The sequence below is a fragment of the Camellia sinensis genome, chromosome 15 (assembly GCF_055761805.1).
Source record: "Camellia sinensis isolate YWXY chromosome 15, ASM5576180v1, whole genome shotgun sequence".
Classification (NCBI taxonomy): Eukaryota; Viridiplantae; Streptophyta; class Magnoliopsida; order Ericales; family Theaceae; genus Camellia; species Camellia sinensis.
Genome location: NC_138975.1, coordinates 19,159,324 through 19,187,069, shown reverse-complemented (window position 1 = coordinate 19,187,069; position 27,746 = coordinate 19,159,324). Strand labels below are relative to the sequence as shown.

The 27,746-nt window shown below is 38.2% G+C and overlaps 3 protein-coding genes across 5 annotated transcripts; 2 read left to right on the top strand and 1 right to left on the bottom strand.

The window, feature by feature from the left end:
* Positions 1 to 373: 373 nt before the first annotated feature.
* On the top strand, positions 374 to 20,713 carry LOC114310957 (DNA mismatch repair protein MLH3; the record flags this gene model as incomplete). The annotated part of the gene is made up of 17 exons (XM_028257055.2): positions 374 to 498; positions 581 to 746; positions 845 to 860; positions 1,003 to 1,223; positions 2,400 to 2,469; positions 2,569 to 2,785; positions 3,344 to 3,768; positions 3,830 to 4,014; positions 16,692 to 16,888; positions 18,300 to 18,453; positions 18,528 to 18,581; positions 18,709 to 18,815; positions 19,147 to 19,195; positions 19,527 to 19,586; positions 19,721 to 19,793; positions 20,104 to 20,189; positions 20,315 to 20,713. Coding segments are annotated over 17 exons (2,385 nt in total), but the record flags the coding sequence as incomplete, so codon positions are not given.
* Positions 4,014 to 16,711, top strand: LOC114310955 (uncharacterized). Of its 2 annotated transcripts, none has more exons than XM_082907778.1 (4): positions 4,014 to 4,722; positions 4,900 to 4,993; positions 5,082 to 5,179; positions 16,487 to 16,711. In XM_082907778.1, exons 1-4 carry the CDS (start codon positions 4,038 to 4,040, stop codon positions 16,537 to 16,539), a joined length of 930 nt encoding a protein of 309 aa, XP_082763904.1. In that variant the 5' UTR covers positions 4,014 to 4,037; the 3' UTR covers positions 16,540 to 16,711. The 2 variants fall into 2 exon arrangements, with proteins under 2 accessions (XP_082763904.1, XP_082763903.1); XM_082907777.1 differs by having other exon boundaries at positions 4,014 to 4,815; positions 16,487 to 16,705.
* Positions 20,714 to 21,353: 640 nt separating the features above from the next.
* Positions 21,354 to 25,477, bottom strand: LOC114313378 (uncharacterized). 2 transcript variants are annotated; one of them, XR_014356211.1, is made up of 6 exons: positions 25,152 to 25,471; positions 24,643 to 24,727; positions 23,277 to 23,331; positions 23,159 to 23,193; positions 22,152 to 22,290; positions 21,354 to 21,829 (listed from the first exon to the last, which is right to left on the bottom strand). XR_014356211.1 is itself a non-coding variant. In XM_082907775.1 (5 exons), exons 1-5 carry the CDS (start codon positions 25,332 to 25,334, stop codon positions 21,737 to 21,739), a joined length of 555 nt encoding a protein of 184 aa, XP_082763901.1. In that variant the 5' UTR covers positions 25,335 to 25,477; the 3' UTR covers positions 21,354 to 21,736. The 2 variants fall into 2 exon arrangements, 1 of the variants encoding a protein (XP_082763901.1); XM_082907775.1 differs by lacking the exon at positions 23,159 to 23,193 and having other exon boundaries at positions 25,152 to 25,477.
* Between the last annotated feature and the right edge of the window lie 2,269 nt (positions 25,478 to 27,746).

Sequence of the window (27,746 nt, the reverse complement as noted above, 5' to 3'; positions counted from 1 at the left end):
TCTTATAGCTTGGACATCCAAGTGGGGTATAGCAGGACACTCTTAATAAGTAATCACCTATATGAGTGTGAACTGGGCCGGTTTTATGAGAATTGAGAAAGCTAAATTCTCTAGAGCGCTCATGAATTACCAGGCGTTGTTCAGGGCCAAAATGAACACAACCGTAAGAACCAAACTATGTCTAAGGATACACTATGTGTAGTCTATTATCTTGGCTTACACAAACAGTTGAATAGTTCAAGGCATCGCGTCCACTGGTTAGCTAGTACGTCTGATAGGCTTTCACTAGAAGAGGTTCAAAGCCAAAAACTACCTATCTCGATGTGGTGTATCTTCTTAATGTACTCTTTCGTGATGATGTGCACTAACTTGATTTGGTTGTGATTTGCATAATGAAATTGGAAGCCCGAAGAAGGTCTTGCACTCAGTCAAAAAATGTGTTCTTAGAATTGCCATTGTTCATCCAAAAGTATTCTTCGAAGTTGTTGATATTGAGAGGTGTTCCTGCTCTACATTTGTCAATATAGCACTTGGAGGGTCATATATGTGTTTGCTTACATTTTGTTTTACCTGCATGCAGTGAGGATGAGTTGTTCTGCACGACTCCTTCCTCATCTCCTTTGTCACTGTTGACGAGTGGTTTTGGAATTGAGATTTTCAGCTCTCTACATGAATTAAATGTCTCTGATGGTGTATTAAAGCTTTCTGGATATATGTCTAGTCCTCGTGATACTTCATTTGTGAAGGTATACTTCATTTGATGATATAACTATTTAACTGTTTTGATATGCTTTACTGATTCCCCACTGTCAATAGTGCTAATTGAGGGTCCTTTTTCTTGCAGGCCTGTCAATTTGTCTGTATCCGTGAAGTTGATTATCTTGTTAGTGTGCAAAGGTTATATTGCACTAGATAGATTAGCAATTAAGATACTGATAAAACAAAAAGATTGGCAATTGAGATAATTGAGAATTTTGATTTTCTTGACCTTCACTTATGTAGACATCAACTCTCTTTATATCTGCAAGGGCCCAATTCATAAACTGCTGAATGAGTTAGTCACTAGGTTCAACTCTTCGGATCTGCAGGAGGCTAACATGAAGTTACAAAACGGGAAGCGAAGTAGGTCTCAAACATATGAAACATACATTTTGAATTTAAGTTGCCCAAGATCTTGGTATGATATAACTTTTGAACCATCAAAGACTTTTGTTGAATTCAAGGTAACATTTCTTCTTGTTTGATCATGAATTGTGATATATATAATTAGCTAATTGATTGAGAATTTTCTTGGCTTATGAAGTTTGTTTGCCCTTTGTCAATTAGATTGTTTTGAGTGGAAAAGTGATTTTTGTCATTTCTCAAAAAGTTGAAATATTGGAGACTTCAGTAAAATGTGCCTAGAAACGGAAAAGGGGTTGGGGGGGGGTGGTGAATTATGTTTATTAGCCCTATTTTAGCCTTTTAATCAAAATTTACCACAGTAAATAGCAATCACACGATAACACAGATTTTACATGGAAAGCCCAAAAGGGAAAAACCATGGCCACAACACCCAACAAAAATCCACCAAATGATGATAGAATACAGGACACAGTCGAGAAAACTTACAACCGTATACCTAGGTTTATCTACAACTCTGATGACTTGTAGTTACTCCACGAGCATAGCTTGACTCAGTCAGCCTTTTTGATCTTCTGGACACTACGAAGCAACAGCCTCGATCTCTATTCTTGAACGGATCCAATTACCCAATCAACCCTGTGTGCAGAACACAACAATGCAAAGATATGTAAGGTTTTTGGAAAACTATCTCGAGAAAATTCTCTCATAATGATCAAAATATTTGCTGAGAATTTTTCTAGAGTTTACAGAATTTTGACTGTGAAAAAACAATGGTTGGGATATAGAAAACCAAGTTATAGAGGTGTTTATATTGAAACTCAGCTTCCAAAGCCAATTTACGAAGGATTTGTGAAAACTAGGGTGGCAATCGATCACAACTAATAAGGGATCGATCACTTTCAAAGTGAGGGATCGATTTCACATCGATCACTGTTGATCGCATGCTTCTGTTGAAACAGGGATTGTTTGGGGATTGATGTTTCTGTTGAAAAAATTTCATTTGTGCATTACACTTGATATAGCAGTATATATACATATATTTTCCTTCATTCTGTCAATTTTGGATGATTGGTGTTGTTTCTTCCCCCATGTGTGTGATTCATTTGCCTAAATGCTGTAGATGGCTTGTCTACCTCATTCTTCTCACTTACAGTGTCCTAGTATTTCCTTCAAGGCTTTAGTCTTACTAATTTAATTTGTTTGGTTATCACTCTGTTGTGAAGTAATTTAGGAATCCAATTGTTCCCTTGATCCTCTCTCTCTCTCTCTCTCAGGATTGGTCTCCCATTATTAATTTTATTGAAAAGGCCATCACACACTTGTGGACTGAAAAATTTTCTCACGGTAAACTGCTAAATTTGTGAATAATCTTTTTGTTGTCTGTTAACATTATTTTTGTTAATTCATTTCTTAAACTTGTCTTGACTTTTGATATGTTTCAAGGAAATTCCTCTAGCCGTGGTACTGTTATGTCAGAAGAAGACAATACCTGGAGGGAAGGTGATGATGTTTCATCACCAGAAAAAGGTAGGATCTATATTTTATTATTAAATGTCTTGCTTCTGATAATTCTGTATATAGAGTTTGAATACCCTGATCTAGTTGTTTCAATAGTTACATTCCTCAAAACTATTTGGAAAAGAGAGAACACATTTCCAGAGTAACAAAATTTCATGAATGATGTTTATATAGCTTGCTTGTGAACTGGCAAAAAATCTGTTTGGGTAAATTATACTGTTGGTCCCTCTAGGTCCAGTGAAGTTTTCACTTCGGTCCCTGTAGTTTCAATTTCATCAATTTAAACCTCATACTGTCAATTACGTTTCAATGTGGTTCCTCTATCCATTGTGGTTAGCATTTTGGACGGAAAAAGGCAACATGTGGAAATTTTAGCAATTCCTGCACAAAAAGAAAAATGAATAGGTTACACCTGTGGTCCCTATAGTTCTTTTGAATTCTACTGTTGTCCCTCTAGTTTCACACATGTTTTCCATCCAAAATGTTAATGACAGCTGACCACATTGGTACGGAATTGAAAGTATGAGGTTTAAATTGATGAAATTGAAGCTATAGGGACTAAACTGAAATTTGGCTCAAACAATGAGCAAAGGTGTAATTTACCCAATCGATTTCCTTCATGTGTATCCTAAGATTTCTTTTGTTGCCAAACATTAGCAGATTTTCCAGAAAAATATGAAATTGCAAAAAGGAGGTGCAGGATATACAATCACCGTGCTTCTTTTGGCCTTCTCTCCCCCCAGTTGGAGATGCCAACTAAAGAAAGTGACCATATGTTTCACTGGAAAGACAATAGATTTTCTTGTCAAGATGCTTCAGAACACCAGATCAGGTTGGGATCTTTGTATCAAACTGACTACTCATTCCAATTGTGTGATGGATTGCTTGCCCCATCCAGAGTAACTGTAAACCAAAAGAGTGCTAGCTATCTGCAGGCAACTGACCATAATGTTTTCTCTTCTGAAGACCATTTCTTGGGGAATAAGTTCTTTGGGGAAAAAAGATCCAGTGAGCACACAGACTATATTTTGGGTTCTAGATTAGAGGATACACATTTCAATGTGGATGCCAGCATAAGTAATGGATTTAATGGGAGTGCATTATCTCCTGATTGTTTTGAAATAGGTGATGATGTGGACAAGATCAGCGAGGATCTAAAGCCCTTTCTGCATAATTGCTCCTGTAGGTGAAGCCTTCCAGTTGATGGGGCATCACCTGCAAGCTCTGAAGGATTTGACTTTCGGATTAATGGTTTTGGAGCCAAAAGAAAGAGTCTTGAACCTAATGATTGGGTTTGTGTTGGAGAAATTGATGACAATAACTAGAGGTTTGATTTCCTTCCAGGGACTCTATGGCAGGATGAAGCAGCAAGTGCTTGGTCTTCCCCCGGACCCATGTCTAAGTGTGAGGTGCTTACAGGTCTAGATTTTTTGTCAAGGGATTCAATAGAGTCTTCTGCAATAGGTGGAGAGTGTTTAGCTGGAGAGAATGACCTTCCACCAGACTCAATTGCACGTGTCGGAGAATTTTTCTCAAGTCGTCAGTCTCTTAAATCTGAATGGTCTTCTGTAATGTCAGATCCATTATTTAGGACCAAATCTCAGAATGTGGATAATTTCTTTGATGAGAATGCACTTGAGAGGCGTATCAAATATGACAATAGATATGACTATTTAGCGGAAAGGGTTATTAAGGACCGTGGTTTTTATTTTGATGATTCTTTGCGAAAAAGCTCAAGCCAAGAAGACTTCTCAACAAGTTTTGCAAACATGTGCTCAGGTTTTGAAAGTTATGTTCGTTCCAAGAAAGATAATTGTAGATTTATCCAACAACATAATCTAGATGATGTTCTCTTTTCAAAATGTCCCGATATATTTATTGATGAAACAGAGTGGTTATGTTTAGACTCGCATGGTAAATATAATGCCAACTGTTCTGCAGTAACGTCACACCATATTTCTTCAGCAATTTATGATGTTGTGAATGAAGGCCTAAAGGATCCGATTATATATCAACAAGAAGGATATGTTTGTAAGAGAAGGCCAAAAAGAAGCCATTCAACTCCACCTTTTTACAGAGGCAAGAAAAAATTCTTCACCTTAAATACCCATTTGGCCATGGAAGCAAAAAAACTCAAAGCCCAGGCCATCAATAATGCCCCTACTTCACAAGGTGTTGCTTTAATACAAACTGTTTGTAGGACTTGGTGGTGGTGCAAATAAGCTAGACCAGTTAAGATTTATGTGTATTGTGCAGAAACGAGTGGGTTGAAGCATCCTCAACAATCATCTGGTGAATGTCAACTATATTCTGAGCCAAATTCTGTGGAAGATCCATTGATCTACACCAGGTATAATTACTTTTAGTATTTCCATGTCAAGCTTAAAATGCTAGATCAAATCTGATAGTTGCTAACTTCACTGAGGTTTTGCTTTCAGACCAGATAAGAAGAAAGCACATGACATGAAGGACATTAAAAAATGTGATACGCAAAAATCAGAGGATCTTAACATTTACAGTAAGGATTTGGTTGAAGGTAATGTTGTTGTTATGTGTTGGAAAAAGTTACGTTTCCCATTGATCTATGGGAGAAGCTACCATGTTTTTTAGGCAGGTGTCCATCTATTATGATTATGTTAGTATTATGTAGCATCGTAAGACATAACTGACGTTCAAAAATTTTAAATGCAAAAAGTCAGAGCACCTCCACATTTATGGCATGGATTCAGTTGAAAATAATTCTGTTATGTGTAGGCAAAAGTTATGCTTCCCATTGATCTATGGGTGAGTACTAGATTTTTTTAGGTAGATTTCCATCTGTTAAGATTATGTAGCGTTATGTAGGATTGTAGATTGAACAGTTAATATTATTTTGCCTATTCTCCCACAATATGGAAGCATTTATGAATAATGTATTATAGAAGGAAGGATTAGTTACCTTTTTAGTCCCCAAAGAATGTGATGTGTCATTGTGATCCCAAATTTAAATTGTGTCAATTAAGGCCTAGTTTGGGAACAAGCTATTTTAGTAACTTTTTTGCTTTTTACGAAAAGATGTGCAGAAAAGTAGAGGGTGTAACGCCCTCAAAATAATAACAATAAACCCATCAATATAGACATACATTATATACAAAAGATCCACATTCTTCAATTCATCAGGGTACTTCATTACAAAAGTATTACATGTTAACGACAAAAGCAAATGCCCTACGGGCTTACACCTTTCCAAGTTAACACTTGGTTACAAAAGAGTGTACTAACTCAATTACATATTAAGCCCTTGGCTTGAATTTACATGTAATACATCAAAAGAAATAAGACAACAAAAGTGTGTCCGCCTCTAGCCTCCCAAGCTATGTCCTTGGAGGTGGCATGCTACCTGTACCTGAAAATGATGTTCCCATATAAGGTGAACCACAACCCAGCAGAGATATACTAAACCAACTATGAACAATGACTAAAAGATTAGCAATTGATAGATGGCCAACACTGATACATCCACATATCTCACGTCACAATTTCATAACATACGAGTCTATGTCACTTTTCATCATCCATTTTTATTTAATAGATAAGCATATTAGCTATATCAACACATCAACAGATAAACATATTATGCATCAACAGATAAGCATATTAGCTGTATCTACATCAACAGTTAAACATATTAAGCATCAATAGATAAGCATATGAGCTGTATCCATACTTCACTAGACAAGCATATGAGCTGTATCTACATTTTTCAAAGATAAGCCTATGAGCTGTATCTTCACTTCTCTAGACAAGCATATGAGCTGTATCTACGGAGTTCATCCCCCATCTCCTCCCAACACTATCCGGTTTAGAGGTACATCCCCCATCTTCCCCTAAACCGCGGAGTACATCCCCCATCTCCTCCTCTACACACAATGCATATAAACACAAGGGTTCTATACACAATCAATCAATACATAAAATTAATGTATTCTATCCATCGTCATACTCTGTGACACATTCAATTGATTAGTTTTAGTTTGCCTAATCATCATGCATTGCCTATAACAATCAAGACTATCCTCCACCGATAGCCCAAAGCAGTTATTTCTAAACAGAAAATAAATGCACAAAAATGGATATTAAATCAACATTTCAATTAGGTGAGCGATAAATGATCCAACCACACCCTTTAACCCATTTCCTTTCCAATTTCCACATTCTCAAATCAATCCCTCATTTCCAACAATTAATTATACAAATTAATCAATTAATGTAATTAGGGTATTTTTCATAATTAACATTACAACCCTTAGGTTCCATTTTCATTAATGTTTCAACATTAATTTCACTTTTCCATGCCAAACATGCATTTAGGTTTTATATAAATAAAAACCCCAACTTTTGTAAAATTACACAAAGGCCCAAACTCTCTCAAAATTACCCAACAACCCCCAACATATCAAAATGCAAAAATTTAAAGACAAAGCTCATAAAGAGGAGTAGGATATCCCTACCTCGAAGTTAGAGCTCGGATGGAGAAGAGACCAAAACCAAAGTGCTCCAAAGACCAAGATTCTCGGATCAAAATGACGCCCTCGACGATCAACACAACTTTTACAAAGGCCGAAGGTGAGGAACTCACTCCTACTAGATCAATACTTAGAGAGAAGTCAAGGTTTTAGAGAGAGGAGCTCTCAAAATGGGTTTTAGAAAAAGTAGGAAAGAGAAAGAAAAGCAAAAAGTGATTTAAAATCACCCAGCGGATAACTCATATACGCATAACCCGCTCGAGCGGAGAACATAATGCTCGAGCGCCAAGAACAAAAATCTGGACACGCTCGAGCGCAATAAGGCCCGCTCGAGCGCCAAGACACAAGAATAAAGCACTTCTGCTCGAGCGCGAAAACCAGTCCGCTTGAGCGTAGATTTCCCCCTCCCAGAACTTATACCCAGAAAGCACTATCCGCTCGAGCGCCAACAAACCCGCTTGAACGCTACCGCTCGAGCATAAACAAACCCGCTTGAGCGTAAAAATCACATCTGTAGAAGTTTTGCAGGAACACGAAATACTGGAGGTGTGCAATCCCCGCTCGAGCGCAAGAAGACCCGCTCGAGCGGATCGCCTAAAAACTGAACAACAAGGAATTGAAACCAAGGCCTAACCAACCTGTAACAACCCTGCTCAAAACATCCTAAAACTCAATCAAGTGGAATTAAAGGACGACAACAAGATAGATACCGCTACCAACTTCACGGAACCGAGTCCGGATTACAACAGAACGGTAAAGGGACAACCAGGATCGCTATAACCTCCCCCCCTTAAAGAATTTCGTCCCCGAAATTAAACACAAGTTTTTCAACAACAGGTTTTCTCCATTCTCAACAATATTACGACATAATATTAAGCATTTCGACCCATTACCGGTCAATTCCATCTCTTTTCAAGAGGCATTTCACAGCATATATTACAAGTGCATTATCAACATGCAATTTTCTTCCATTTCCAACCATTTCCAATATACATGGTTCACAGTTCATATCATAATCAATGTACATGATACAACTCCAATCCTACAATATAGCCAACATATGCAATATCATAATCAACTCCCATATCAAGGTAAGTTCTACAACATACTTTCATTAAACCAAAACATTACCAATGTTTTACAACTCAAGACATATATAAAGCTCTTAAGTCCAACAACATTACAAAATTTAAATACAAGATTACTCATTAATAAACAAGTCCGGATATTTCTCGCGGACCTCCAACTCACGTTCCCAAGTGGCTTCCTCCACTCCGTGATGTTTCCACAAAACCTTTACTAAAAGATGGTCTTGCCTCGCAGGACTTGATCCCGCCTATCTACGAGCCGAACCGGTCCCTCCCCATACGAGGCACCCTCATCTACCTCTAAATCGGTCCAATCTAACACGTGGGACGGATTCGGCTCATACTTCCGAAGCATACTCACATGAAACACGTCATGCACTCCGGACAACTGCGGCGGTAAGGCTAAACGATAGGCAACCTCGCCAATCCTCTCAAGGATCTCAAAAGGACCAATAAACTGAGGGGATAACTTCCACTCTTGCCAAATCTCATCAAACCTCGTCTAGGTGATATTTTCAAGAAGACATGATCACCTGCCTCGAACGCCAAAGGCCTCCTCCTACGGTCAGCATAACTCTTTTGGCGACTCTGGGCTGTAACAAGCCTCCTACGGATAAGCTCAACTTTCTCCGTCGTCTCTCTAACCAACGCCGGACCCAACAAAGGTGCATCACCCACCTCGACCCAACAAACTGGAGACCTACACGGTCGACCATACAAGGCCTCAAACGGTGCCATACCGATGCTAGACTGAAAGCTGTTGTTGTAGGCAAATTCCACCAATGGTAAGTGCCTCTCCCACATCCCACTAAAGTCAAGGACACAACCCCGAAGCATATCCTCAAAGATCTGAATAGTACGCTCGGACTGCCCGTCAGTCTGAGGATGATAAGCCGTACTAAAGGTCAACTTAGTGCCCAAGGCACTCTGCAAACTCTGCCACAACCTAGCAATAAAACGAGGATCTCTATCTGAGACGATCGTCACTGGGACCCCGTGCAATCTCACTATGTCCCGAATATACAAGTCGGCGAGATGATCTACCGAATCTCTCACACGCATGGAAATGAAGTGCGCCGACTTAGTCAACCGGTCTACAACCACCCAAATAGCATCACTATCCCGCTGAGTCCTCGGAAGACCTACAACGAAGTCCATAGTGACATGCTCCCACTTTCACTCGGCAATAGGCAAGGGTTGCAACAAACCCGCTGGCCTCTGATGCTCGGCCTTCACTTGCTGACCAGTAAGGCACTTAGACACGAAAACTGCCACATCTCTCTTCATACCCCGCCACCAAAACTGGCGACCCAAATCCCGATACATCTTAGTGCCTCCCGGATGCACCGCAAGGCGTGAATGATGGAACTCTCGGAGTACTTCCTCTCGGCAAGACTCCGGCACAAACAAACGGTCTCGGTATCTCACACTCTGGTCGGGATACACCGTCAAAGCCTTCTAAACTTTCCCACTGGAGATCTTCTCTCGGAAGGACTCTACCTCAAGGTCATCTCTCTGTGCTTCTAACACTCTAGTCACAAGTGTAGGCTGTGCAACAACAGAAAACAAGGCCGCAGCCTCAATAGGTTTGCCTAGATGCAAATCAAACTCGCCAAGTGCACCCAACATCTTCCATTCCCGGATGGCAATACAGGCTATATCACTAATGGATTTCCTACTAAGGGCATCGGCCACAACATTGGCCTTTCCCGGATGATAGTGCAACTCAAAATCATAGTCCTCAATGAACTCCATCCATCTCCTCTGCCTTAAATTCAAGTCTCTCTGTGTAAACAGATACTTCAAACTCTTGTGGTCCGAGAACACCTCGAACCTCTCACCATAAAGGTAGTGCCTCCAAATCTTCAAGGCAAGGATCACTGCTGCTAACTCAAGGTCGTGTGTAGGGTAATTCTTCTCGTGAATTTTCAACTGACGTGAGCCATAAGCTACCACTTTCCCATCTTGCATCAACACACAACCCAAACCCTCTCGTGAGGCATCACAATAAACCGCATAACCCAACCCTCTCTCCGGAATAATCAAAACCGGTGCGGTGGTCAATCTAACCTTCAATTCTTGGAACGACTTTTCACAAGTCTCACTCCATACGAACTTGACCCATTTCTGCGTCAACCTAGTCAACGGCGAAGCTAGCCTGGAGAAATCCTTCACAAACCGACGGTAATACCCAGCTAATCCCAGAAAACTGCAGATCTCAAACACACTCTTAGGCTGTGCCCAATCTTGCACTGCCTCTACCTTGGATGCATCAACGGACACCCCTTCCCCGGATACCACATGGCCTAAGAATTTGACTTCCCTTAGCCAGAGCTCATACTTCCCAAACTTGGCATACAGCCTATGGGCTCTAAGCAACTCAAGCACCACTCTCAAGTGTTCCTCGTGCTCCTCCTCAAAAGGCGAATAGATAAGAATGTCGTCCACGAAAACGACTACAAAACGGTCTAAGAATTCCCGGAAGATCCGGTTCATCAAGTCCATAAAGACTGCCGGTGCATTGGTAAGCCCGAATGGCATCACCAAAAACTCATAATGGCCATACCGTGTACGAAATGCCGTCTTAGGAATATCCTCCTCCCTGACCCTCAACTGGTGGTAACCCGATCTTAAGTCTATCTTAGAGAAACAACGGGAACTCTTCAACTGGTCAAACAGATCATTTATACGGGGCATAGGGTACTTATTCTTCACCGTAGCCCGATTCAACTTCCGGTAGTCTATACACAATCTCAAGGCGCCATCTTTCTTTTTAGCAAAGAGGGTCGGTGCTCCCCACGGCGAAACACTAGGGCGAACAAAACCCTTATCTAGCAATTCCTGGAGCTGAACTTTCAACTCAACCAACTCTGCTGGAGCAAAACGATAGGGTGCCATAGAAATCGGCGCCGTGCCAGGCACTAGATCAATAGAGAACTCTATCTCTCGGTGAGGTGGCAAACTAACAAGGTCCTCGGGAAAGACATCCGAATACTCACAAACCACCCTCGGTAACACAAGCTGGGTCTCACCACACTTACCACTCTCAAAGCTAGCAAGTAGACCACTAAGCTCACTCCGCCCTCGCGAATCATACCCCGGTGGCAAAACACTACCAACCCGGTCTCCCAAGAAATGGAACCACTCTCCGCTCAAGGTACATAACGTGACCCTCTGGCGGTAGCAATCGATAACAGCCCGGTATGACGATAGCCAGTCCATACCCAAAATAACATCAAAATCCTTCATAGGCATGACAACGAAAGGAAAAGGAAGCCTATGGTCGGCGACCTCTATATCACATCCTCTAACACCTTGTTTCAAGATTAACTCACAACCAATAGGCGATACCACACAAATAGGAGATGCTAACTGTGCCAACTCCAATTTCAAAACAGATGCAAATGCAGCAGATACAAAAGAATGAGATGCACTCGTGTCAATCAACACACTAGCAACCGAGTTGCAAAACAGAAAAGTACCTCTCACTACTGATGGAGCCGGTACTAGATCCTACGCGGTAACCGCATACACGCGCCCTGTAGGCCCCTGATCAAACTGCTCACCTCTAGGAGCAAAAGACTGCTGCACAGACTGGGATAACGAAGCTCCCGGGTTGGCCCTCGAGGCCTGCGCAGACTGAGCTGGCTGAAAACTCTGCGTTTGCCTAGAACCAGACGCTCCCGAAGTGGCACTCAACTGCGGGCAAAACCTCTTTAGGTGCCCGAGTTGACCACACTGATAGCAAGACAAGGACTGGCCCCTGCCCTGACTCTGGCCCTGTGGTCTAACTGATGAAGAAACAGCTCGCTGACCCCCTCCCTTCTGCGGGAAAACCAAAACTTTGTGACCCAGCTGGCCACACTTGTAACAGGTGAAATCCCCCTGACTACCTCTCCCGGAGCCTGCACTCGGCACTGGGAAGGTCGACCTAGCCAAACCACCCTGAGACTGCTGAGGGTTAGAACCCCTCTGTCTCTTACCATCACCCTGACCATCTTGGCTCCTCTTGGAGCCTCTCTGCCCCTCATCCTCCTCCTGCATCATGAGCTCCATATGAGCTGTAACATCCACCAACCGTCTATACTCTCGGATGAAAGACCCACCAACCCTCAACTTGAGGCCTCACCTCAATTTCCGCTCGAACTCAAAGCAACGGCGTTCTTCGGACGCCACCAGTTCAGGTGCAAACCTGGACAGACTGGTAAAAGTAGCCTCAAACTCGGTCACTGACAAGCCCTGCTGTTTAAGCTGGCAAAACTGTTTCCTCAGCTTCTCCTTTGCAGCTGAAGATAAAAACTTCTCCTGGAAAGCATTCACAAACGCCTCCCATGCACCACCAACACTGCCCTTCTCGTACTTCCACCATTGACCCGCATCTCCCTTCAGTTGGAAGGATGCCAAGGTCACTTTCAATGCTCCGTCCTCGATGCCAAGCATCTCGAACGTCTTCTCTATCTTTTCCAACCACTCGTCAGCCTTAAGTGGCTCCTTCGGATCCCCAACAAACTCGTCCGGGTTAGACCGGAAGAACTCCCTCTTCAAGAAAGAAGGGCCTGCCTCAACTGCCTGATTCCCTGCTCTGAGAATACCCAAAGCTCCTGCTATCTCTCGGGCCAAGGCGCCCATAGCCTGCTGACCCATTGGCTCGGCCACGTTGGCCTGACCAATTCCCTCCTGCACTGCCGGAACGTCATCCGGTAGAGGCACCTCCTGCCTACCATGCCTGCCACGTCTACCACGCCCTCGTCCTAACATTCTAATAAAGGTAACCAAGACTATTAGCACATTCACAAATGTGCCGAAGCTATACACACGCGTCCTAATTCATGGACAACTGTAATTCACTCCACGTAAGCACATAAACACATAAGCACTTACGAATTTCATTTCCGGATGATGATAGTCCCGAGGCGTTACTAGAGTTCCGGTTAGAAACGACATTGATCAAGTGCCTTTCCAACAAGACTCCCAGAAACCCAAGGATCCAATCAACATCCTAGAAATTAAATCCCATACCCATATAAACACATAAGCATGTTATCAATTTAAACACATAGCATATGACACTACATCTAAGTCTGTATCAAGCGAGACAAACCCATTGTGATACTAATCACTTCCCACGTGCCCAAAGTATTCGAACTCGGTACACTCTGATACCAAGTTGTAACGCCCTCAAAATAATAACAATAAACCCATCAATATAGACATACATTTATATACAAAAGATCCACATTCTTCAATTCATCAGGGTACTTCATTACAAAAGTATTACATGTTAACGACAAAAGCAAATGCCCTGCGGGCTTACACTTTTCCAAGTTAACACTTGGTTACAAAAGTGTGTACTAACTCAATTACATATTAAGCCATTGGCTTGAATTTACATATAATACATCAAAAGAAATAAGACAACAAAAGTGTGTCCGCCTCTAGCCTCCCAAGCTATGTCCTTGGAGGTGGCATGCTACCTGTACCTGAAAATGATGTTCCCATATAGGGTGAGCCACAGCCCAGCAGAGATATACTAAACCAACTATGAACAACGACTAAAAGATTAGCAATTGATAGATGGCCAACACTGATACATCCACATATCTCACGTCACAATTTCATAACATACGAGTCTATGTCACTTTTCATCCTCCATCTTTATTTAATAGATAAGCATATTAGCTATATTAACACATCAACAGATAAACATATTACGCATCAACAGATAAGAATATTAGCTGTATCTACATCAACAGTTAAACATATTACGCATCAACAGATAAGCATATGAGCTGTATCCACACTTCACTAGACAAGCATATGAGCTGTATCTACACTTTTCAAAGATAAGCCTATGAGCTGTATCTTCACTTCTCTAGACAAGCATATGAGCTGTATCTACGGAGTTCATCCCCCATCTCCTCCCAACACTATCCGGTTTAGAGGTACATCCCCCATCTTCCCCTAAACCGCGGAGTACATCCCCCATCTCCTCCTCTACACACAATGCATATAAACACAAGGGTTCTATACACAATCAATCAATACATAAAATTAATGTATTCTATCCATCGTCATACTCTATGAAACATTCAATTGATTAGTTTTAGTTTGCCTAATCATCATGCATTGTCTACAACAATCAAGACTATCCTCCACCGATAGCCCAAAGCAGTTATTTCTAAACAGAAAATAAATGCACAAAAATGGATATTAAATCAACATTTCAATTAGGTGAGCGATAAATGATCCAACCACACCCTTTAACCCCTTCCCTTTCCAATTTCCACATTCTCAAATCAATCTCTCATTTCCAACAATTAATTATACAAATTAATCAATTAATGTAATTAGGGCATTTTTCATAATTAACATTACAACCCTTAGGTTCCATTTTCATTAATGTTTCAACATTAATTTCACTTTTCCATGCCAAACATGCATTTAGGTTTTATATAAATAAAAACCCCAACTTTTGTAAAATTACACAAAGGCCCAAACTCTCTCAAAATTACCCAACAACCCCCACCATATCAAAATGCAAAAATTTAAAGACAAAGCTCATAAAGATGAGTAGGATATCCCTACCTCGAAGTTAGAGCTCGGATGGAGAAGAGACCAAAACCAAAGTGCTCCAAAGACCAAGATTCTCGAATCAAAACGACGACCTCAACGATCAACACAACTTTTACAAAGGCCGAAGGTGAGGAACTCACTCCTACTAGATCAATACTTAGAGAGAAGTCAAGGTTTTAGAGAGAGGAGCTCTCAAAATGGGTTTTAGAAAAAGTAGGAGAGAGAAAGAAAAGCAAAAAGTGATTTAAAATCACCCAGCGGATAACTCATATACGCATAACCCGCTCGAGCGAAGAACACAACGCTCGAGCGCCAAGAACAAAAATCTGAACACGCTCAAGCGCAATAAGGCCCGCTCGAGCGCCAAGACACAAGAGTAAAGCACTTCCGCTCGAGCGCGAAAACCAGTCCGCTCGAGCGTAGATTTCTCCCTCCCAGAACTTATACCCAGAAAGTACTACCCGCTCGAGCGCCAACAAACCTGCTCGAGCGCTACCGCTCGAGCGTAAAAATCACATCTGCAGAAGTTTTGCAGGAACACGAAATACTGGAGGTGTGCAATCCCCGCCCGAGCGCAAGAAGACCCGCTTGAGCGAATCGCCTAAAAACTGAACAACAAGGAATTGAAACCAAGGCCTAACCAACCTGTAACAACCCTGCTCAAAACATCCTAAAACTCAATCAAGTGGAATTAAAGGACGACAACAAGATAGATACCACTACCAACTTCACGGAACCGAGTCCGAATTACAACAGAATGGTAAAGGGACAACCAGGATCGCTATAGAGGGAGTGATATGACAACTTACAGTGACTTTTTGACCAAAATAGTTACTCCCCAAGTGAGGCCTAAGCCCTCAATGTATAAAAAGTGTTTCATTTTGGTCCCCTAACTTAACTTTGTCTGTAGACTTCATTAAATTTAGGGGTAAATGCAGAAACTCAATTAAAAAAAATACACTTTTAGCTCCCAAAGTAGTGATCCGTGTCATTTTGGACCCCCATGTTTAAATTGTGTTAATTTACTACCCAATTTATAAAAAGTGTTTCAATTTGGTCCCCTAACATAATTTTGTCTCTTTCCATCTGAACTAGGGGTAAAGCGTTAAAATCATAATTACATATCTGCTAAAAACAAAAAAAAGAACCAACATCTTTAGAAGGAAATATTCCTGCCATCCAACATGTATATATATGTTGCTTCCGACATTTGCAAGCCCTACAGATGTGTGTATAGAGAAATTAGGGTTTAGGTTTTTATCCAAAAGAGTAATTTGTTTGAGGGACAAAACTGTAATAGAAAAATTAGAAGATGGTGTGGGCACTGAGAAAATGAGGGGTGTGCAAATAGAATTAACTAGACTAAAAATGTGTTTTTATTAATTGAGTTTCCACATTTACCCTTGACTTTAACAACACTTCCAGATAGAGTTAGGTTGGGGGGACTAAAGTGAAACACTTTTTTATACATTAGGGACAAATTTTAGACATTTGTGACCAAATGACAAATTGCATACTTCAGGGACTAAAAAAGTAAAAAACCCTAGAATAAATTTAACTTTGTTTGTTTTTTTCTTCACTATTATTTGATTATCACTTTTGTTGCTTATCACTTTATACCTTCATCATACCCATATAAATGATATACTTCTGATTTTACGCTCTCTTAACCTTCAGACTGCACATTGAAGGAATCTCATGATCCATTAGATTCTGGGCTAAAATGGTAGAAGAGCTGTCTACGGACTGCAATTGAGTACCTTAGCATTTTTTCTTTTCTTTTTGAAATCACATTCTATCATGATTACCAGTTTGTTAAAAGAACTTGGGGTTGTCAAGTTATGAAATTAGTGGTTACAAAGTGATTTTGTTTTCTATACAGAGGGCAGACAAATTACATAATCTTCACAATGAGAGTAATATACTTGATGTCTCTTCTGGGATCTTGCATCCGGCTGCTGATTCATTAGTTCCTGAATCTATCAATAAGAATTGTCTGGAGGATGCCAAAGTTCTCCAACAGGTGAATAAGAAGTTCATTCCAATTGTGGGTGGTGGAGTGCTTGCTATATTGACCAGGTTTAAGCACTGCACTTCTTTCTTTCTTTTTTTCTTCTTGAGATCCATCTATCTCATGTTTTTAAATTTTTGAAAGACCGTAGCCAAATGATATATTTAGGTAGTGTTCTATTCACTGGAATAGAATGGAATGGAATTATCATTACATCAAAATATCCATTCCCATGTTTGATTGACTAAAAAATATATTGCAAATGGAATCATCATTCATCATTGTAATGGACTGATCATTCCATAGGGGAGCCTAAGGAATGATTATTCCATTCCATTCCATCTTATTCTAGTGAGCCAAATAGAACATTAGTTCACAAGTTAAAACATTATGCTATGGACGTTGTAATTGTGGACTATTTAGTACCTCTGTTACATGGACTCGCTGGTTTAGGGCAGAGTACCCGTGTCGACACGATACGACATGGGTGCGGGTGTGAGATATGTGTCAGATTCGGCATGGGTTTCTTGGACATGGCTGACATGAGAGGAGAAAGAAGGGTTGTTGAGAGAAACTTACAGTGGAGCAGTGGTAGCAACAGGGTGAAGATCTATGTCGATTTGTGTCTCTGTGTCGTCTTGTCTCTGTCTTCATCTATGTCGATCTCCTCTTCTCTCTCTCTGTCTTCTCTTCTTTATCATCTCCTCCTTGTCTTCTTCTTCTTCTTCTTCTTCTTCTTCTCTCTCTCTCTCTCTCTCTCTCTCGTCGATTTGTGTTCTCTATCTCTCCCCCCTTCCGTTTTTAACATATAATAAATAATATAATTTGTTATATAATAATAAATCTAATTAAATCATATATAATAAAAAAAAATCTATAAAATAAATCATCCAAATTTTATTTTTTATTTATTTTAACATATTTTGTTATTCTTTATTTGTTATATTTTTTTTATTTATAATATATTTATCAATTAAAAAAAAATTATATAAATAAATTAAAAATATTATCAATAAAAATAATACATAAGATAAAAATAATAAATATATTTAAAAATAACTATTTAACTCATCTTTATATAATAAATATATTTAAAAAATAACTATTTACCGTATTCCTGTACTCGTATCCAAATTTGGATCCATATTTATGTATTTTCAATTTTTAATTTTGAAGTATCCGACCCCTAGATGTACCTGCACCTGCGTCTGCACCCAATATCTACACCCGAGTCCGTGTAACATAGTTTAGTACTGCTTCTCATGATTCTCAGTCGAGGCCTATTTTATCTCGGCAGAATGTTCAATGACACCAATTGTTGAGATGTACATAGCACAGGAAATCTTAGAAGTGGATTGAGGACATGGAATGGTTAACAGTTTCTCATATGAGAATCTTGTAACTGGGAAATCGTGTCAGCATTAGCCAGTAGATGCCTGGTAGTATATATACATCTACATGCAAACATGTGTGGGCTTGATTCGTGTACATACCAACACACATAATCATATTTATTGGCTTAGGGTTTTGGAGTCTGCTTCCAGCATTTGGCTGCATTTCTTACTTTGCAAGTGATTGTCTTTTACAGCACCCTGCAGATGAAAGGATCCGCTTGGAAGAACTACGTCAGAAGGTAAAATGCTTTTGTAGTTCAAACTTTTTAAAATGACAAATCCAGTGTGGCTAATAGACTAGTGAAATTCGTAGGTGCTATCTGGAGAAATGAAGATAGTCACTTACCTAGATACTGAGCAAAAATTGGTATTTCCATTTCACAGTATATGTCGGGGTTCTATTACAGCCCTAGATGCTGTGCCAAGTTAAACATTTATCTGAAAATTTTTAGATCTTCACTATTGATTTTTATTGTTTTCGAAACTGTAAACAGGTCCTGCCTGAAATAGGGTATCAGTTGTTGCACAACTATGCTGATCAGATTCAAAATTGGGGTTGGCTCTGCAACATTCGTTCTCTGGGTTCAAGGTCTTTTAAAAAGTAATTTTTCTGTGTTCTGTGTCTAGAAAATCTTTAATTAGTACTGTTGATCTATGTGTCAATCATTATGTGAATGACCTTCAAAGATATTAACCCCATACCAATGTTGGTGAACAAGTCTGTCAGATTTTTGTTTGTGCTGATGACTTTGGAGAACCTTTTGGATCTCCTGCTTCATATCTTTCGTTGAGGATTTGCTGGGATGATTTTTTTTTTCCCCGCTAAATGGATGGTGTTAGAGAATGCATGATATATTGCATTTGTCTTGTTATACAATTCATCTTTTAAATTCTGAGATTTTTTTGGTGTACACCCTTTTGTGTTTTTACAGGAATCTGAATCTTCTACACAGGCAGCCAACTGTTGTCACACTTAATGCGGTGAAGAACATTCCTGCCTCTCTCTCTCTTTCTCTCTCTCAGCCATTGAACTTCTTTTACAAGCTTAAATTTTTTTTTTCTTGATTGTATTACTAGTTAGTCTGTCAACTACGTACATATACATGCATATATAGAGGAAAATATTATTGCCAGAGAAGTTATTGTTATTACTTCCATAGACATACACATTGACCAACCAGGTGCTTTAAATGTTTAAGTGTCCTCAATGTTGTATATTTACTCAAGATGTATAACATTATTGACATAGTTCAGAGATCCGCAATCTCTATTTTGTCTCATTATTGAATATCACAATTACTTTAATGTGCAGGTGCCGTGTATTGTAGGAGTCAATTTGACTGATGTAGATCTCTTGGAATTTCTTCAACAGGTAATACAGAGAAGTTTTTACAGTTCCATTTCCATGATTTTTTTGGAGTTTATTGATTCATCATTTATTATCTAAAATTTTCCCAAACTATATTTGTTGATTTTCTCACTCCAGTTTGTATTTGTGATCAACAGCTTGCTGATACAGATGAATCATCAACTATACCACCATCCGTTCATCGGGTCCTTAACTCCAAAGCGTGTAGAGGTATAATAACCTCAATCTTTAGGAAAAATGCTAGTCTGTGTAAAAGTTGCATTAGTTACCAATCATCCACAAATTAAGTTATTTAATGCTTTATGCGAGGTGATGCTTGTCCACAAAATATTCTCATATGGACTAGTGTCATTTGCCATTTGCCGTGGTTTTTCTTTCTTGCTTCCTGATACATCTCAAATTTCCAGCATGTTAGTAACTTTTTAGCTGCACCGGAGTTGTATTTCCTGCTCTTAAAAGGGTGAAAGCTTCTTTCTTGGGGATTATGTTCTTAATTTTGCTTATTGGTTTTACTATTTAGGTGCAATAATGTTTGGGGACACATTGCTACCTTCAGAGTGTTCCCTAATTGTTGAAGAGCTGAAGCAAACATCATTGTGTTTCCAAGTGAGTTGACAGTACCCTAGTCTATTTGTCAATCAATACAAAAAATTGAGAGTTTGTTTTGCTTAGCTGAGAGAGAGAGATTGCTTAGCTGCATTGTTGATAATTCTGGAGAGTTTGTTTTGCAGTGTGCTCACGGGCGACCAACAACTGTCCCTCTTGTCAACTTGGAGGCATTGCATAAACAGATAGCTAAGCTTGGATTGTGGAATGGTGGTTCTAATGAATTGTGGCATGGGTTACATCAGCATGAACCCAATTTAGAACGTGCAGCACAGCGTTTGAGCTCTGCCAGAGGTCTGTCTTGATGAGTAACCAGTTGGTTTTCCAGATTCAGTGGTGGCTGTGGTTCTCTACCAACGCGCCTTTTTTCCTTGCCACTGTGAACCCATTCTTTCAATTTGTTATGTATAGTTCTCATTCTGACCGCTGAAGTACCAATAATATGTTGTACCAGTGTAACAGAGTCGCTTGTAGTTTGTAACGACAGTTATTTGCACACAATAAAATCACACCTTATTTTTTCACCTCTTTTTTAAAATCATTTAAGGCAAAGCTACTTGGCATATGTGTGATCAAAACAGCTAGATATAGTTGCTTTTTCTCTTGTCCCTTTCTTTTTTTTTTTCTTTGTCCAGCAAATATACTAAAATTATGAGTGCTAAAATCATACATGGACTATGTCAAAATTTGAAGTAAATAACTCAAAATTTGAAGTAAATACCTCCAGATAACCCCATTACTGTGAATGAAGTTGGACAACAAAAAAAATAAAAATAAAAATTCCCAATGTATATCATCCAGAACACAATAGACGTTAAATCAACACAGCACGGCAGCTGGACAGAAGATATAATTGAATGAAAAAATTTGACAACCATCTTTCTCAAAGAAGCAGCAATTCAATCATCCAACAACCAGGTGGGCTTAATCTACCGCATGCTAATGATGTCCATGCAGGTATTCCCTATGATTTACATATTTTGAAGTGCAGTGACCAGTAAAAAGATTAAAGCAGACACTATATTGATTCTTATAATGAATAGATTGGTAAAATCAATTTCTTAAAATTTCCCATCTTCCGTTTACAGAATATGCATTCCCTATGATTTACATATTTTGAAGTGCAGTGACCAGTAAAAGGATTAAAGCAGACACTCTATTGATTCTTCTAACGAATAGATTGGTAAAATCAATTTCTTAAAATTTCCCATCTTCCGTTTACAGAATATGTATTCCCTATGATTTACATATTTTGAAGTGCAGTGACCAGTAAAAGGATTAAAGCAGACACTATATTGATTCTTCTAACGAATAGATTGGTAAAATCAATTTCTTAAAATTTCCCATCTTCTGTTTACAAAATATGAAATGTATATCAATTCAATCATGTACAAAACACTCAGTTGAGGGAACAAAATTTAGCACAGTCGCCAATCTCATAATGATGTTATATTATATCAGATACCATTGACCAGGAACTGTCCGAGAAGGTAGATTGTGGTGCATCATAGCTCTTTATTCGAAACAGTTCAACACCATTGATTATTTTATCTACTTGGACCTTGAGTGACCGGGTTGTCAGTGGCAGCACATAACGCCTTCCAGATTGGGATTAACATTTTCACTGGTGGGTGAAGTTCCTGGACAAGAATTCAAGCCCTATTTGAGTCAGTACAAAGAGGGAGAGTGGGGGCTGAATGGAAATAACAAGGGGCAACATCTTTGCAAAAAATAGTTCCTTATTTATTGAACAATAAATCACCCTATTCAACTGCTTTAGCAATCAGCTGTTCTTCACAGAATGGGACATGGGATGGGTCCCACATGTGGGGTGTGAAAATCCTCTATGCACTATAATATGCACTTCAAGGCTCACTTGTTCTTTGTGACTTTTTAAGTTATAATCATCATTAGGTTTTTCCGAAAAGCATAGAAAGTACAAATGAGAAAACATCATTTTACCTTGAAAACTAACATAAGTTCTTCTTCCTCACGTACAATCAGAGACAAGTTCCAATAACAAGTGACTGGGGTCACACATTCATTCAGGACAGGTTTCAAAATCTTTTCAATGGGAATGAAGCGGTGGATTATTCTCCCACTATGTGAGGAAAAAAAGAGTAGTATTAGTGAAGCCAATGATTAGAAATGACAAAAGGAGAAAAAATACATATAACAGGCAAAACAAAATATTATTCTTCGTGATTGTTTGAACTGGTGAATAGAAGGGAGATCCTAAGCATAAACTACTCTAGTGGTGCTATTGAGCAGCTAAAGGCAAGGTTGGCCATATTCTTTTTTAGGCTAGAAAAATTGGAGAATGTTTTGGATTATGGAAAAAAAGGGAAGAAGAGATACTCCAACCAGTGCTCTTTTGTAACTGTTGCTTCAGTTTGATAGATATGATTTTTAAGTTTAATATCACAAATATACTTATGAATGGATGAGTTCCATAGCTTTTGTTTTGTTTAAAAACAAGCATCCTAAGATATAGCCATTAGGGCTGCAAACGAGCCGAGCCGAGCCGAGCCAAGCTGAGCCTTGCTGAGCTCGAGCTCAGCTCATTTGCTTATTGAGCTCATTTATTGAGCTCTAGCTCGGCTTGATAAGTAACTGGACTCAAGCTCGGCTCGATAAACAACTGGGCTCGAGCTCAGCTCGATAACATATTTTTTAATATTATTTATATTATTTAAATAAAAAATACTATTTATATTATTGAATATATAAATAATGTAATTATTTATATATTATTGAATATATAAATATTTATTATATAATTTAAATAAAGATAAACGAGCCAAACTTATTCAAGCTTGGCTCATTTATTAAACGAGCTGAGCCAAGCCTATTCATGAACAGTTTGGTTCATTTGCAGTCCTAATAGGCACCAATCAATATCCATATATTTTTTTTTGGACATTGCTATTCAAAGAACCAGCAGAGACATTCTAATAAACAGAGTGTACCATTGAACCAACTTTTCCTTTTTCCAGTTTGACACCTAACATATATTTGCAAATGGGAGTTAGATCCACTCTCTCAATAAATGAAAAAATCTCATACATAAAAAAAATAAGGAAGTACCTGCTGTAGTGAGTTTCAAGCTGGACTCCAAAAGCTGGCATGATTATGATGGACTCTGAAACATTAAGACATAAAACAAAGTGAACAGGTAATGAAAATACCTCCCCAAAATGAAACAAATAAACAACTAGCTTATCTTGCGGGGAAGTTAAAAAAAGGAAAAAATATAAGGGAAGCTAAGTAACAGCCGCAATCTTGCATCATAAAAAACCAGCTATCAACTGCACATAACATAATGAAGATTTAATTTAGGACAACAAGCATTCTTATCCTCATACTACTTGTTTGGGAATTACTCTAATTTGTTTGTAGACTATCTTTTTTTTAGGGGGGAGAGAGAGAGAGAGTGGATAAATATCAGAGAATGTTATCCAACTTGTTCTCATAACCACTTTTTAATAGTCCACATATCAAAAACATACATACAATTCAGAAAAAATGGCCGGTGTAATAGTCTAAATTTGTGGAAAAAAATATGTAATTACCAAATGGCTTGTGTTTTCAAGAATTAGAGAACCTTATGCTGTGCAGACCAAAAGAGAGAGAGAGAGAGAGAGAGAGAGAGAGAACCTTATGCTGCAAGACAATATACATGTTCACAAATGCTCTTTCCCTTGTAGGCTTGTATGATATATGTATGCTTGTTTATGTTTGTGTTTTCTTTGTGTTGCTTAGAAGGACAATAGAGTTATCATTAGTCAATTTTAAAAATACCAGACAAATATTATAAATAATACACGTGCTGCTCAGCAATGTGTTTCAATATGTCCTCAACAATTAAATACTGAAGAATATAATTTCACAAAAGTTGTGAAATAGACAGGATAATACAAATGAACTTACACACAGTTTTGAAGCAAATAAAGATAGACTAATGTGAGCGCCTAAATTGGTGATGGACAAGCCTGATTACATATGATCTGTCAATAAGTTTTAGACATGTCAATTCTTGGTAGGGAAACCATAACAAAGAACTCTGCAGTTGTAACTTTTTCAACAAAGTGCAATATGTTAATTAAAGGGATTGGTCCAGCACTTCATGTTACATGTAAAAAAATTGTTAATGTTTTTTAAACAACTCAGCTGACTCTCATATCTTGATCATATGGTCAGAATAGTGCAATAACTTTGGCGAACTAAACCATTTTCACAAGAAAATGATGATAGACAAGGAGAATGCAGGATAAATAAACTTATGATAATGACAAAGAAATGCCCTCTGCTTTTGCAATGCCTCCAAACAAGGATAACAGTTAGTGTCATCATCCAAATTAACTTGAAGCTATTACTAATAATATAAACCAAACAAATTAAATCCTGCAAACAGAAGTTCAGAGCAAAGAAACCCTTTTTGCTAGCTTCTCACCTTTCTCAACAGGCTTCCAAATAAATTGTTTGACAAGGAATGCACTTAAAAATAAGCTCCAAAGAAGTACATGAATTGATCCATCCTGTTGTTTGTTGGATCATCAGGTCAGAGTTTATCACGCATAACTCGGGTCCCATAACAAAAACATTTTGTGATATTCTTCAAATAGTACACACACATACACACTCCACAAGTAAAATCTTGTAAATCATCATTCTGGCATTGAGATAAATTGAATATCTTTAGCAGAGTTTCCAAGATTTACATGTATGTTGATGATACCCAGAAATTTAAACACCCTTTTTACTGTTATAATTTCCCAAGATTGTTGCATTGCATCAAATAGGTACACCCATGAACACAAAACAGTTGCTCAAACAAAGTAGCAACAAAAAAGCTTTCTTTCACTAAACCCACAAGCAGAAAGTGAAAACTTTGCACTATTAGATATGAAGAATAAAAAATCAGCAGAGAATATATATTATCAATATACTATGTATGTATACCTGTAGGAGAAAGAGAGAGAAGGCAGTTATTGTGAGAAGAAGAGCAGAGAGGTATACAATGAAAGCCTTTGCACTGCTTTTTCGAACAACAACATGGTGTGAATCGAGGGTTTCTAGTGATCCCTTATGATTGTCATGTATATATGTATATTTTGCATTCGCAACACAGGACTCAGCTGCCATTTTTAAAAATTGAAGCTCACAACTTTAGGATGCATTCGGATCAGACCATTGCTGCGTATCTATACCTGCTTTCAAGGGTTCATCCCAATTGTTGAGAAATTGGATTTAGGGTTTATATTTTTAGGAAAATTATATTCTTTTTTATATAACTTCTGATTGACTATCTCATCTATTTCTAATTTTTCCTTTTTCTTTTTTTTTAAAATCTCAAATGGTTGTTAATTTATAATTATTTTAAATTACAATTGTTACACTATTGGATGATAATGATAATGTAATCACAATTGATAAATTTTTAGACATTCATTTATGGGAAAATTAGTCTAAGGTCCCTCTCTCATTTTTAGTAATGGAAAATATCCACAATATTATTTTTTGATGTCTAAGATCCCTAAACCCACACCCATATATCATACCAGAGAAATTTGACTCTCTTCTGAAAGAACAAAGCTCTTCTTCGATACCCAACTCTTAAAATCATCAACTCTAAACTCAGATCCAAAAAAACCCTCATCTCTCTCCTCTCAAAACCATTACTAGATAAAAACTTCTTCGATACCCTCCAATCATCAACCTCATCAGCAGGAGACGACCCTAATTCTTGGTTCGAATCTCCATTCCTATGCGGCTCCACTGTGATTTCGAAGACTCATCGCCATATGATCTGAACCCACCGCCAAGCCTAGATTGGTCGAGCACCTCGGCGGTTCGCTCACATGGACTGGTAGGAAACAACATCAAATATACGTTGCCGCCATTGTTTCTCTCTCTCTCTCTCTGAAATCTCAAACTCTTTCCCTAGAATCTCTTTCTCCCTCTCTAATAGCTCTTGTTGTTTGAGCTGCGTATGTATGTCGGCCATTGGTAGTGCGAAATGTATGAATTTGAGCAATTTATTTTCAGTAACTTTTCAAATCAATAGAAGACGTATTTTCTCTGTGTTTTAGTCTCTGGTCCAGAATTTAATCTAGTCAGCACTTTACTTTGGTTGTGTACTATTAGTATATATATATATATATATATTACACTTCTCATTCTTTCTTTTCTATTCAATTGATAAAGATTTAGAATTTTTTCTGGTTTCAATCTTCTCTGGTATAAGATTTTGAATTTTCTCTGATAAAGGATTCTACAAAAGCAAATAATTTTGTTTAGGGAGCTTTTAATTTTCTCTGGAGAGAAGGGAAATTTTTCTGGAGGGGAAGGAAGGCCAGAGAAATTCTCTAGAGAGTGGGTTAGAGAAATTTAAAAGTTTAGAAAAATTTTGTTTCTTGGTTGTACTCAGTTCTCTGGTACAAGATTTTGAATTTTCTCTAGTAAAGGATTTGAATTTTCTCTAGTTTCACAGAGAAATGATTCTATAAAAGCAAATAATTTTGTTCATAGAAATTTCAATTTTCTCTGGAGAGAAGGGAAATTTCTCTGGAGAAGAGGGAAGGTCAGAGAAATTCTCTAGAGAGTGTGTCAGAGAAATTTGAAAGTTCAAAGAAATTTTGTTTCTTAGTTGTACTCAGTGTAATAATTTTGTGTATGATCTGTCTGGTGTGCACATTTCTCTTTGCATCAGTGTTGATGGTGGTTTTTTTTTTGAGTTAAAATCCATAGCTGTTAGTTCTTTACATAATCTAAAAATTTTTCTAGAGAGAAGCAGAGAATTTCTTTGAGTTGAAGAGAATTTCTCTGGTTCAGAATTTCTCTGGATAGAATTTCTTTGGGAAGTCTAGAGAAATTCTCTGAATTAAATTTCTCTGGATCAAATTGAGGGACCTTAGACATTATGAAAATATTAGATGTCATTTATGCTATAAAATCTTAATACCAGAGACCCTAAAAAAAAACCCCCTTTATTTATTTTATTTTTTTACCAAATTAATATTTATTATGTGTTTAGATAATGATCATGTAATTTGCCCTTAAAAATTCTTAAGCTATAGAAACCGTTAGTATAATTTACCTTTAAAAATATGTAATGAACCGAAGTGTAGGTTTCGTTTGGAAAGTGGGTTGGGTTTTTGGACTTTTTGAATATTTTAGTCTGGGGCTAAAAGGCTTGATTTTGGAAGGACTTTTGGCTTTTTTAATTTTTTTGTGAGATAAAGAATGTAATGATTATGATCTGGATGTGATGTTTTATCTTATTAAGTTAAAAAACCTATTTTATTTTTTATGACTATTTTAGCAAAAAAAGTCACAAAACCTTCTTCCCAAACATAGGCTTGTAATTTTCTCCAATTGATTCATGATTAAGGAAGGTTAAGAATGCAAATACCAAATACAGATATTCAGAAAGGGTAAATTTTAGAATCCACCCCTTATGAGATATCAGTGTAGCATTTTGTGTTTGACTTACATGCACATAGTCTTATTGCTCGGGATTAGATCAATGAAAATATGGAAAAGGAAAAAGATCAA